The sequence below is a fragment of the Meles meles genome, chromosome 18, assembly GCF_922984935.1.
Source record: "Meles meles chromosome 18, mMelMel3.1 paternal haplotype, whole genome shotgun sequence".
NCBI classification, from domain to species: domain Eukaryota; kingdom Metazoa; phylum Chordata; class Mammalia; order Carnivora; family Mustelidae; genus Meles; species Meles meles.
In genome coordinates this window covers 23,330,298-23,344,682 of record NC_060083.1, presented here as the reverse complement: position 1 = coordinate 23,344,682, position 14,385 = coordinate 23,330,298, and the positions used below count along the sequence as shown (strand labels likewise).

General features: G+C 38.7%; 1 protein-coding gene across 1 annotated transcript in view; it reads right to left on the bottom strand.

Moving 5' to 3' along the window:
• EFCAB5 (EF-hand calcium binding domain 5) overlaps window positions 1–14,385 on the bottom strand; it is a 130,546-nt gene that overhangs the window by 91,486 nt on the left and 24,675 nt on the right. Inside the window, exon 5 of the mRNA XM_045986242.1 lies at window positions 12,032–12,593. Coding sequence (XP_045842198.1) covers window positions 12,032–12,593 — 562 coding nt within the window. The remainder of the gene's footprint in view (window positions 1–12,031; window positions 12,594–14,385) is intronic.

The following is a 14,385-nucleotide window of genomic DNA, read 5'->3' as shown; positions in this document are numbered from 1 at the left end:
TCTAAGAGCATGAAGATATAGATGGTAGCTGAAGTCATGTGTTGAAATGAGAGCACTCAAGGATGATTTGGGAGTGACCGGAGAACCATGACTTCAGGAATCTTAATATTTGAAGATCAGATGGCAGAGAATGAGCCGACACAGGATGCTGAGAAGGAGTAAAAAGAGGTGGAAGGAAAACAACTAATAATAACGGAAGGGAAAGGAAAGAGTTTCTCAAGGAGGAAATGGTCAACATTGTTGAATATTGGTAAGAGGCCAAGTAAGACGAGGATTGCAAACTTTCCATTGGGCCTAGAAACATGGAGAACATTGTGATCTCAGTACGCGACATTTATTGAAGAAGGCCTAGAATGAAGTCCAGATAGAAGAGATTGAGAAATATGTTGGAAGTGGGGAAAATATACATGGACACCTGCTTTGATAAATTTAGCTGTGTTTTAGTTATATTTCTTCAACTCGAGTGTGTAAGTTCCTCATGACAAGAACCAAATTTTGTAATTTTTCCCTGTAAGGTATGGCTCAACAAATACTGATTAACTGAGTGAAGACTCCTCAATAAATCTGTTATTAATTTATCTAACCAAATTTTGATACTTGTTAGATAACAAATATCATCATGCCAAGCATTGTGCTCAGTGTTGGAAACATAGACATGATAGAAAAATAGTCCTTGTCTTCAAAGAAATTGTGGGAAAGTAAATCAACAATTACATTGTAATGTGTTAAAGGCTGACATGAGCCTATAGGTGTTCCAGAAATATAAAGGAAGAGTAGGTAATCCAAAGCAGATGTGACAGAAGGTATCTCAGGAAGTGATACTAGGGCTGATTCTTTTTTATTATTATTATTTATTTGTTTGTTTGATAGAGAGAGAGGCAGGCAAGGGCAAGCTCAGGGGTGGGGGTGGGGGAGCAGAGAGTGTCCTAAGCAGATTCTGCACTGAGCGTTGAGCCTGATCTCACAATCCTGATCAGGACCTGAGCCAAAACCAAGAGTTTGACCTACAAAAGTCTGCACCATCCAGGTGCGCAGACACTTGGGCTGATTCTTGAAGCGCAGGAAAAATTGTCCAGCAAGAAAAAGGAAGGGAATGTTGTTCTAGACATAGAAAGCGTGCACTCTGGATTAGAGGAGAGGGCATCTGGCTAGTGGTTTTGATTAGTTGATATGAAAGAGATAATAAAATTGATGTGCCACCTATCTAGCCCAGATGAACGAAATCACTACATGCTGGGTATATCAGATCTAGTGCCTGCAACTTTTGAAGCTGGCCTTCATGGTGAAGATTTCTGTCTCCAAATGAGGTAGTTGAGTTCCAACTGAACCACCTTCCTGGAAGAGTATGAGCAAGGCAGAGGGCATTTCCCCCTGGATGTTTCCCACTGGAGTCCTGGAGAGCATCTGTTTTAAAGGTATAGCACTGAAGTCAGGCAGAGGATGTAAAAACAAATAAAGTAGCCCATAAGGTCTTCAGTCTGTTCTCTTCTATAAAGAGAAAATAAATCCTATTTTCTTCTGAGGATAACAGTTACTGGATAGTTTTAAATGAACAAAAGTTTTATCTGGCAAATCCTAGGAATTTATGGACAACTTGGACAATCTTACTCTAGGACCACCACACTCTCAGGCATTATACCAGTTATTCAGCCCCAGCTGTAGGAATTTGACTCAGGAACTTCATCTCAGTCTTTTTAACATTAGGAATGCTCTATGCCACTGAAGCAAGACCATGGACCCATTCAACATCAGGTTACGGGTGTGTGTTTGTAGAATATTAGGATAACATCCAAGGAGACCATGATTTCTCAGCCCACAAGGACTTCAATTTCTAAGTACTTCATAATGGAATATATACAGATGCAACAAAGTGGTTTTGAGATGGATGTGAAACTAGCCCATGTATATACATTATTATTATGTTTCAGGTTGAATAAAAGTAAAACCTGTTTGATGAAGTCCTACCACACACCATTGGGTAGAATAGTCAAACACTATGAAAAAAGCATTTTCCTTATCAAGCCATTCACTTTTGGCACAACCTGTTTTACTAGATTGATAAACTATGATATTCAATGCAAATCAACAAAATCATTGATATTAGTAATATCACCTGTGGGAGAAGCAGCTATGGGATTTCCTAGCATAATATAAGCACTAAGGTTTGGCTCACTAGAGAGGTGACATCTGGTGTAGAGTATGAGCAGACAGACATCTGTCTAGGAAGTCACTGTTTCCTGGCAACTGCAGAAGATCCATATCAAGGAAGAAACATTCCCTTACTCTTGCCAAGTCCTAGTAACTGGTGTATTGTAAGCATAAATTAGACATTTGGAGGTTTGTTTGTTTTATAGTGAAAAATTATATTTAAAAGACTAAAACTAAGGGTGCCTGGGTGGCTCAGTGGGTTAAAGCCTCTGCCTTTGGCTCAGGTCACGGTCCCAGGGTCCTGGGATTGAGCCCCACATCGGGCTCTCTGCTCGGCGGGGAGCCTGCTTCCCCCTCTCTCTCTGCCTTCCTTTCTGACTCCTTGTGATCTCTGTCTGTCAAAATAAATAAATAAATAATCTTTTTAAAATAAGGCTAAAACTATAAAGAGGTCATAAAAAATGGTAGAACTGGGGCGCCTGGGTGGCTCAGTGGATTAAGCCACTGCCTTCGGCTCAGGTCATGATCTCAGGGTTCTGGGATCGAGCCCCGCATCGGGCTCTCTGCTCTGCGGGGAGCCTGCTTCCTCCTCTCTCTCTGCCTGCCTCTCTGCCTACTTGTGATCTCTCTCTCTGTCGAATAAATACATTAAAAAAAAATCTTAAATAAAAAAAAATGGTAGAACTAAAATTCACCTCTTATATCCATAGATGTAAATATGCTAAAGCCTGCGTATTAAAAGATTCCAACTGAATTATAAAACAGAGTGTTCTATACCGTATATTCTGTCCATAGAGAAAGCACTCAATTAAGATTACTCAGAAAAGTTGCAAATAAAAAGATGAACAAAAGTATTTTATGAAAATACATATAAAAGAAAGTGGGGGTTGCAATGTTATTATCAGATGAGATTAAATTTTGGAAAATAATTACAAAGATGATAATTTAGAAAGAGTACAATATATAATGAAGGTTTTTACAATATGCCCAATTTATACATACAATTTGACCAAAATGGTTGAAAATTGCACGTGAGAAGGGGGATGGAGTTTGTTTTTGGAAACACAAAGAGTAAGCACTTCGAAGTAAACTGGCAAAACCTTTGTAGACACCACATTCTAATAGAAACACAATGGACGCTGTCACATAGTCTGCATTAAGTTCTTTGAACACTGTACATGAATTAACTCGTAGGGAATTATCAAGTAAAAATTAATTCTTAAGTAAAATAAAGGCTTCTGTGTCTTTCTCTCTTAGTTTTTACTTGATTTGTGTATCCTTAATGCTTAAGCATTTACACTGACTTATTTTTCTCCTTTATGTAGCTATGGAGGAGAAAGAAACTCTATGCAAAATTTTGTTGTGATTTTTTTCTCTTTGTGGGTTAAATGTTCCATTATTAGTCCATAAGGGTGATAAAGAGTTATCACAGGAAAAATGTCAAAAAGATATTTCCATGTGCAGCACAGACTCATCGAAATAAAGCAACAGATGTAGAGATCGGAGATTACCAACCAGAACCTGATAGGCATCACTAGAACTGCGACACAGGAAAAGATCCGAGTTTTTGCCTTGGGTCTAAGATCTACTTTCTGGTTCATTTGAACTCTCATCTAGGATCAGGACTGATAGAGAAAAGTGAAGAAATTTATAGTATAAGAGGCCCCACTTCCCTGGAATAGTGTTAAGTTCGAACATTAATAATAATAATATCTGTGATTTAAAAAATTTTTTATTTAAATCCATTAGTTAATTACATCTGTGTAGTTTTTTTACCACTTAAATTTTTTTTAAAAAATTTTTTATTTAAATCCATTAGTTAATTACATCTGTGTAGTTTTTTTTACCACTTAAATTTTTTATTTTTTAAAATATCATAGTAAAATTGACCTTTTTTGGGACATAGTTGTATAAATTTAAACATATGTGTAAATATGTGTAACCACCACCATAATCAGTCTATGGAAAGTCTGTAATTCTGGACACCTGGGTGGCTCAGTGGGTTAAGCCTCTGCCTTCAGCTCAGGTCATGATCTCAGAGTCCTGGGATTGAGCCCCTAATCAATCTCTCTGCTCAGCAGGGAGCCTGCTTCCCTGCCTCTCTCTCTCTGCCTGCCTCTCTGCCTGCTTGTGATCTCTGTCTGCCAAATAAATAAATAAAGTCTTTAAAAAAAGAAAGCCTGTAATTCTATTTTTTTAAAGATTTTATTTATTTATTTATTTGTTTATTTATTTATTTATTTATTTGAGAAAGAGAGAGAGAGACAGAGATAGCGACAGAGAGTACAAGCAGGGAAAAGAGGGAGGAACAGTCTCCCCGCTGAGCAGGTGAGGGGGCACCCAACTTGGGCACCCATCCCAGGATTCTGGGATCTTGACCTGAGCAGAAGGCAGACGCTCAACTGACTGAGCCACCCAGGTGCCCCTATAATCCTATTTTAAGAGCAAATACTTTCCAGGGGCACCTGGCTGGCTTAGTTCATAGAATGAGACTCTTGATCTCAGAGTTGTAAGTTCAAGCCCCATGTTGGATGTAGAGATTACTTAAACACAAAATCTTAAAAATAAAAATTTTAAAAAAGAACAAATACTTTTCTTTCTTTTTTTAAAGATTTATTTATTTATTTGAGAGAAAGCATGAGCGTGGGGGTGGGAAAGAGGGACAAGCAGACTCCCCACTGAGAAGGGAGCCCAGTGTGGGACTGGACCCCAGGACTCTGGGATCATGACCTGAGCTGAAGGCAGATGTTTAACTGACTGAGCCACCCAGGCGCCCCAACAAATAACTTTCATTATCAATTCACAATGAAGCAGTTGTGACTTATAAAATATATATTCACAAGCATGGAAGGAATCAGGTTTTAGAGGGAAAAGATGCTGAAACAGATGTTAAAAGAAAAGAAAATATGAACAAAATGACACAAACATAACCTTATTAGTACATGTAAGAATTAAAGTCCACTTTAAACATTGGGGTACAGATGGCCCTTCTTTTCACATCTGTATCTTTGGGATAAATACCCAGTAGTGCAATTGCAGGGTCATAGGGAAGCTCTATTTTTAATTTCTTAAGGAATCTCCACACTGTTCTCCAAAGTGGCTGCACTAACTTGCATTCCCAACTACAGTGTAAGAGGGTTCCCCTTTCAGCATAACAGTATTCATTGTTTTTGCACAACACCCAGTGCTCCATGCAAAACGTGCCCTCCCTATTACCCACCACCTGTTCCCCCAACCTCCCACCCCTGACCCTTCAAAACCCTCAGGTTGTTTTTCAGAGTCCATAGTCGCTTATGGTTCGCTTCCCCTCCCCAATGTCCATAGCCCCCTCCCCCTCTCCCAATCCCACCTCCCCCCAGCTGTTATGCTGAAAAAAATAAATAAAATGGGGGGAAAAAAAAAAAGAGGGTTCCCCTTTCTCCACATCCTCTCCAACACACGTTGTTTCCTGTCTTGCTAATTTTGGCCATTCTAACTGGTGTTAGGTTGTATCTCAATGTGGTTTTAATTTGAATCTCCCTGATGGCTAGTGATGATGAAGATTTTTTTCATGTGTCTGATAGAACCAAGATGCCCTTCAACGGATGAATGGATAAGGAAGATGTGGTCCATATACACTATTATGCCTCCATCAGAAAGGATGAATACCCGGGGCGCCTGGGTGGCTCAGTGGGTTAAAGCCGCTGCCTTCGGCTCAGGTCATGATCCCAAGGTTCTGGGATCGAGCCCCGCATCGGGCTCTCTGCTCTGCGGACAGCCTGCCTCCTCCTCTCTCTCTCTGCCTGCCTCTCTGCCTACTTGTGATCTCTGTCTGTCAAATAAATAAATAAAATCTTTTAAAAAAAAGAAAGAAAGAAAGGATGAATACCCAACTTTTGTATCAACATGGATGAGACTAGAAGAGATTATCCTGAGTGAAATAAATCAAGCAGAGAGAGTGGTTTCACTTATTTGTGGAGCATAACAAATAACATGGAGGACATGGGGAGATGGAGAGGAGAGGGAGTTGAGGGAAACTGGAAGGGGAGATGAACCATGAAAGACTATGGACTCTGAAAAACAATCTGAGGGTTTTTAAGGGGAGGGGGAGTGGGAGGTTGGGGGAGCCAGGTGGTGGGTATTATGAAGGGCACATATTGCATGGAGAACTGGGTGTGGTGCATAAACAATGAATTCTGTTACGCTGAAAAGAAATTTTTAAAAAAGAATTAAAGTCCACTTTAATTCTTAATCTGTCATTCAGAAACGTCGATGAAAAGCAATAAAGGTATACTGCGTATGTAAAACTTACAAACAACAGTGATATTTTATTTTTCAGACAAGCAGCTACCACTATAAAAATTGTCCCATATCAGTAAGGAGTATCTTCCCTATCTATGGTTCTTAGACACTAAACAGAAACAAATCCCTTTTTATCCAGGGAAGTAGTCAGATGAAAAAATTTTGGACCAGGTTGAGGCAAAGGGATACTTCAACATCATCACAAGAGGATAAAGTCTTGACAAACCAAACAAAAATTTTATTCATCTTTTTCCTTGGATATAAATAAGAAAAACTCCCATTACTAATACAAATGGACTTCTCCAAAACTCTCTAATGAACTAAAGATGACACAAACAATGATATAGTTCAGAGAATTTAAAAGCAAGACTGTTTTAGCTAAGACTACTGTGTATCCGAGCTTTAAGTCAATTGTACTGTTGTAAAGTATCCCAGGATTTCTGAATATTCTGCAGATGCTTGACCCTGTCATATGTTGATACACAGATCTTGAATTTTTGCCAGAAAGAGATCAAGCCCTAATCCTGACCATCCAGGCAAACAAAGCATCTTTGATTCCTTTAACTCTTGCATGAAATTCCTACAACCTCATTGCTCCAGTGGAACTAGGGCTCTGGGGCACCTGGCTAGCTCAGTCCCAAGACCGCGTGACTCTTGATTTCGGGGTTGTGTGTTTGAGTCTCACCTGGGGTGTAGAGATTACTTAAATAAATTTTAAAAACACTGAAAAAGAAAGAAAAAAGAAACTAGGGCTCTCTTCAAGCTTCAAATGACCCTAACTATTCAAACTCCCAATTCAAAAAGCATCAGTGAAATAAACTAACCCTCTTGTGTCATGTCATTTGTTGGCAATGAGACCTAGACCCGAGTCGTAGTGTGCCAGGTACTATTCTTATCACAGTTATTGATAAATGCCTACTTTTATGTGCTGATTGAGATTTACACATCCATAATAGGAGGAAGCATTTCTCAATATATTGATATACAACCTTGACATCAGTGCCCAAATTTTAAGTACTTTTATGGCACTAGGTCTAAATACAAATCTAATTTATTGCTCTGCAAGAACAGATGGTGAACAAAAATGTACTTTAAGCTATTTATTAAATTTAATGACACTGTTCCCTGCTGCTGTTGGAACTTTTCATTAGTACTAAAACTTCTTTAATTTGGCTTCTCTGCATAATTGGTTTTGAAGCTTTTTTTAGGGTGCATAATAACCTCCTGTGGAACTTGTTCTCAGTGCATGCCTAAAGGTTCTGATTCAGAAGATCTGAGAAGAAGCTAGGAATCTGCATTTTTAACCAAGCATCCAGGTCATCTTGATTTCATTCATAGGCAACCACTCTGAGAAAGACTGTTCCAACGGAATATTAAAATTCCATGTCCACACATTAAATATATAAAATAAAACAAAGGAAGAGTTCTGTACATATCTCTTTCTTTATTCTAGTAGTATATATGTACTTAATTTCAAAAGACTTGTTATTCTAAACTTCTGATTAGTTACTTACCCTACAGGAGGAACACTGAAAGAAATAATAAAGAATTTTATGTTCTTTTATAAATTTTAGCACAAGTATTCATGCCAGAAGATATTAGAAGGAAAGTATGAAGATTCAGGAAGAGAATCAGACATACAAAGTGTCTTATTTTTATTTTGTTTTGTTGTTTTAAGATCTGGAAGAGACCCAGATGTTATCTAGACTAGGGCTTAAGGCCCAAACTGGCCTGCTGCCTGGTATTGTACCACTCAACAGCTAAGATTGGCTGCTATATTTTAAAATAGTTTTTAAAAATCAAAATAATAATAATATTTTGTGGCATAGTAGAAAATCTATGACACATTTTAGTATTCATAAATAAAGTTTTATTAGAACTCAGCCATGCTTATTCATTTACATATTGTGTATAACTACTTTTGTACTACAACAACAAAATTGAGTAATTGTGACTCAATTTCTCAGGCAAAAACCCTTTAATTTTTATGTAATCAAATTTAGCAATAATTTCATGATTTTGAGTCATGGTTTAAAAGGTTTTCTCGGGGCACCTGCGTGGCTCAGTGGATTAAGCCTCTGCCTTCAGCTCAAGTCATGATCTCAGGGTTCTGGGATCAAGCCCCACATCCAGCTCTCTGCTCGATGGGGAGCCTGCTTCCCCCTCTCTCTGCCTGCCTCTCTACCTACTTGTGAGCTCTCTCTCTGTGTCAAATAAATAAATAAAATCTTTTTTTTTTTAAAAGGCTTTTCTCTGGTAATAAAGGAAATTAATCCCTGGTTTCTCCTAGTTGTTGCATGGTTTCATTTGTCATACACACATACTTAGAAGAATATGTTTCAGGACAAAATATCTGCAAATAAATCTAGTAGTTCTTTCATTGGGATTATTGGTATTATTATTATTTTGAAGCTATTTTATGTAAATTGTAGTATAAGACAACTAATTTCGTTAATGTTGTTAGGAGCCAAGATTTTTAGGGAAAAAAAAGAGATATAAATATAAAATCAAGGAATTAGGTAAAAAACCTGAAACGTTGTGTTTCATATGTGTTTGATACGAAATTATCAATATTTGCTCATATTTTTATTTTTTATTTTTTTAAGATTTTATTTACTTATTTGACAGAGAGAGAGGCAGTGAGACAGGGAACACAAGCAGGGGGAGAGGGAGAGGGAGAAGCAGGCTTCCCACTGAGCAGGGAGCCCCATGTAGGGCTCGATCCCAGGATCCTGGGATCATGACCTGAGCTGAAGGCAGACACTTAATGACTGAACCACCCGGGTGCCCCAAGATTTTATTTATTTGAGAGAGAGTGCACGTGCATGTACATGAGGGTTAGGGTGGACGGGCAGAGGGAGAGGGGCAAGCAGATTTTGCACTAAGTGTGGAGCCTGACGCAGGGCTCAGTCTCACAACCCTGAGATCATGACCTGAGCAGAAACCAAGAGTCAGACACTTAGTCCACTGAGCCAGTTTTTAAAGAACAAGATTTCTTGGGGGTTTCCTGGGTGGTTCAATCAGTTAAGCATCTGCCTTTAGCTCAGGGTCCTGGAATGGATTCCTGCCTTGGGTTGTCATCTTGGTGGGGAACCTGCTTCTCCCTCTCCCTCTCTCTGCTGCTTTGCTTACTTGTGCTCTCTCTCTACCTGTCAAATAAATAAATAATATATTTAAATAAACAAACAAACAAAAATGTTTTTTAAAAAAGATTTTTTTCGGGGGGACTGTTCCTTTTGAGTATCATTGTAGACACACTGATTTTAATATCTATTCAAGGCATTTTAATCCATTATAGTTACTTTTTCTTTTTGATCCTCAACTTGACCCAACTTTGGCTCCTGTGTTCTTCCAACCTTACTCCTTTACTCTTTGAAAGCTTCGTGCAATTTTTAAAAAGGATTCTTAGCTACTTCTAAAGGAAGTCACTCATCTGGGAGCTAGGAATGCTCGTAAATATTGTATTATCATTGCTTCTAGGCTCTTTCAGGACTAACAAATATAATTTTTAAAAATTGGGGCGCCTGGATGGCCCAGTCGTTAAATGCCTGCCTTCAGTTCAGGATCAGATCCCAGGATCCTGGGATCGAGCCCTGCATGGGGCTCCCTGCTCAGTGGGAAGCCTGACTAGTAATACATCCAACAGGAGATGCAAGCTTAAATGAAAAAAAACTTTAAGACAACAATGATGGATACAAAATAAGAGGAGCAAATGGAAAGACATATGTTCTCAGATAGAAACACTTGTCATTAAAGATGTTGATTTTCCCTAAGTTAATAAATAAATTTAAACAAATTTCAATGAAATTCCTATAAGGTTTGTTTTGCTGTTCTCCTTTTTTTTTTTTTCAAGTAGATGACTCAATCCTAAAATTTTATATTAAAAAGCAAAAACATGGGGCCCCTAGGTGGCTTAGTTGGTTAAGCATCTGCCTTCAGCTCAGGTCATGATCTTGGGGTCCTGGGATCTAGTCCCCTGTTGGGCTCCCTGCTCAGCGGGGAGTCTGCTTCACCCTCTCCCTCTGTGTGCATGCTCTCTCTCTCTCTCTCAAGAAAATAAATAAAATCTTTAAAAAGAAAAAAAGCAATAACATCAGAATAAAGGAGTAAATAATGGGTACCAGAACAGAGAATTATTGAAATACAGAGCTTCCTCAACTTATGATAGGGGTATGTCCCAATAAACCCATCATAAATGGAAAATATCCTAAGTAGAAAATGCATTTAATACACCTAACCCACTCAACATCATAGTTGTATTGAACCCATTTAAAATGTGTTCAGAACACTTAAATCAGTTTACAGTGAGCAAAATCATCTAATAAGCACCTGTTTTATAAAGTGTAGACTATCTCATGTAATTGATTGAATACTGTACTGAAAGTGAAAAACAGAATGGTTGTATGGGTACAGAATCATTTTAAGTGTATGGATTGTGTGGCTGACCAGGAGCGATGGCTCACTGCCACTGCCCTGCATCACAAGAGAGCATCATACTGCATTTTGCTAGTCCAGGAAAAGATCAAAATTCAAAATTCAGAGTATGATTTCTACTGAACACATACCACTTTCACACCAACATAAAACCAAAAAATCAGTAAGTGGAATCATTGTAAGTCAGGGACCCAGAGTCTCAGAGATTAAAGCAGTGCACTGTGGTGCATGAATAGGGAGACAGTCAATGGGATAGGATAGAAAAATGCAGACATACACTCCAAAATATACTAAAATTTAGTAATAAAGTTTCAAACAGTGGAGCAAAATAGACTATTTGACAATTGTCATTGGGATCACTATGTAGCCATTTGGAAAAGAAAAAGTTGGATTCATATTTTACATCTTACATTAGGATAAATTCCAAATGGATCGATACTTAAAATGGGAATTAAAATAATAAAAATTCCAGGAAAAAAATGGAAGGATTATTTTACTGGTTGAAAATAACAACGAAATCTAGAAGCCATAAAATGGAAGTAAATATATTCAACCACATAGAAATGAAATACCTTCTGTATGACAAGATGTAAATAGCAAGTAAAAAACAGAAGAAAATATTTGTAACTCAGTCAGACGGTCTTATATAAAAGGAAGAAAATTTAGAAGCTATATCTGCATTTGCTTCTGTATGTATAAAGAAACTGGAAAAATCCACTGAAAATGAAGAATAGCCATTATTTACGGCAGCAGTCAAGTACTGGGTAGATGGATGATAAGAATGGAAAAGGAACTTTTCATTGTATAACCATATATTTTGACTTTTGAACCAAGTGAATAGACGGCCTATCTGAAAAGCTAAATTTTTAAAAAGTTCCTACTCTTATATAGCTTACTTTCCAGTGCAGAGAGGCAGAAGATAAACAAATAAATATATACCTTAGATCATAGTGAGATAACTAAATCCATGAATTCAAGGAACATGTTTAATATGCTTCATTAATCTTCATAGTGCCTTATAATTAGTGACACACATACTAGCAGCTCAATAAATACTTTCTGAATAATTACAAAATCATTTAAGCCCCATTTGTATGATTGTGTTATTGTTCTACTTGCTTTCAATGTAAGGATCTAGATCATCAACTGAAAATATAAAAAAATTTACCTGTTGCCAGTAGTGTTGGGAACATGAATCTTCAGGTCTTCTGTGACATCTCTCATCATCCTTTGATAACCAGACATTCCTGAGTCTTTGATATAATAAGGATTGTTTCTCATTAAGTATTCCCCCAAATGATTAACTGGATTAAACTTGGTTGTATTATCAACCTCTGCCCAAAGCTGCTTCTTTTCCACTTGCATTAACATTTTTTCCACTCCAGGAACTAAAGTAGGCAGAAGTTTGTCAAGCAAATATGCACGAGTGTTCAGTGTCATGTTGTCAGCATTGAACCACTCTTTGGCCAAATTATCCCTGGGGAGTTTTTTTTCAACCTTTTTTTCTTGTTCTTTCTTCAGATTATCCTTGTCTATTATTTTCTGCTGCATTGCCCGGGCTTTTGCTTCCAATCTTTCAAGACATTTTTTCTTCCATGGCTGTTCTGGCTTTGAATTCAGTGCAGCTGGATCTAAATTGAAAATCACTTTTGCAGGTTTTCTAACCACCAAATTCTTTGAGGCCTTTATTGAACACACTGAGGTTTCTGTCCGCTCTTCTAGGTGCATTCCTGAGGAAGAAAAAGTGAAATGTAAGAAATATTAGAAGTAGATTTTAATCTGTTACTTTAGAATATTATTAGGAAAAAAAGTCCCATCCCGCCCCCTCCCCGGCCTGGGCAAGATGGTGGAGGAGTCAGAGAACTAAATTTCGTCAGGTCCCAGGAATTCAGCTAGGTAGTCATCAAACCATTCCGAACACCCACAAACTCAACAGGAGATCGAAGAGAAGAAGAGCAGCAATTCTAGGAACAGAAAAGCGACCACTTTCTGGAAGGTAGGACGTGTGGCGAAGGAAATCTGAAGTGATATCTGGGAGGAGAGACCACGGAGAGAGGGGCTGGCTCCCGGGAAGCAGTAGAGCCATGGAGCATAAAATCAGATCTTTTAGAAGTCTATGCCACTGGGGCACCTGGGTGGCTCAGTGGGTTAAGCTGCTGCCTTCGGCTCAGGTCATGATCTCAGGGTCCTGGGATTGAGTCCCGCATCGGGCTCTCTGCTCAGCGGAGAGCCTGCTTCCCTTCCTCTCTCTCTGCCTGCCTCTCTGTGATTTCTCTCTGTCAAATAAATAAAATCTTTAAAAAAAAAAAAAAAAAAAGAAGTCTATGCCACTGACGGACATCGCTCCAGAGGCTAAGTGTGGGGTGGAGCCCTCGTGGAGACAGTGTGGTCTTACGTCCCTCGGGGTCACAGAAAGACCAGGGATACCTGAGTGCAGCAGAGCTCCCAGGTATCTGGGGCGGGGAAGCCGGCTACAGAGACAGAGCCGAGGAGTGAACTCTCAGCTCGGGGTTGCCATAAACCATGATCTGAGGCACAGTTGGGCCACTGCTCTTCGAGTAGGGTCCCCACAAGTTGCAGATCTGGAGAGAGTCACCTTCTTCATCCTCCAGGAGGAGCGGTGCGGGAGTGCAGTGCAGGAATCTGCTGGGTTTGGAGACCAAATGGCATCATGCACCAGAGATAGAAAAGCTCAGTCACAGGCTGGGTGAGCACAGAGTGTGGCCGGAGACCAGGGAGATGGGAGGGATTGACTGCTTTTCTCTGAGTGTGCACTGAGGAGTGGGGCCCCAAGCTCTCGGTTCCTCTGGGCAGGAGATTGGGATGCTGCCATCTTCATACCTGTCCTTCAAAGCAGTACAGAAATTGTTCAGGGAACAAAAGCTCCTGAGCATGAACCCAAGCAGGTTACTTAGCTTGGCTCCTGGCAAGGGTGGCATAATTCCACCTCGGGCAAAGACACTTAAGAATCCCTGCAACAGACCCCTCCCCAAGGAGATCAGCAAGAACATCCAGCCAAGACCACGTTTACTGATCAATGAGAACTATGGAACTCCTGAGCTAGGGGAATACAGCACATAGAATTCATGGGTTTTTTTCCCCATGATTCTTGAGTCCCTCTAAGTTAAATTTTTAAAATTTTCTTTATTTTTTTCTACTTTATTTGAATTTTTCCTCTTTCCTGTTTTAACCAACATCTTATCAATACCTTTTTAAAAATCTTTTTTAATTTTCATTTTTATAGTCATATTCTATTCCTTCATTGTACTTAACCTTACTTTTTGTATATATATAAGTTTTTCTTTCTTTAAAATTTTGGGATATAGCTTCTTCTAACAGACCAAAATATACCCTAAATCTAGTGTATGGCTTTGTTCTAGTCCCCCTGATCACATTTTCTCTCTCTCCCTCTTTTTTTTTTTAATTTTTTCTTTTTTTCAACCAACTTCTTATCAGTTCCTTTTTTAAAATCTTTTTTAAATTTCATCTTTATAGCCATATTCCATCCCTTCATCGTATTTA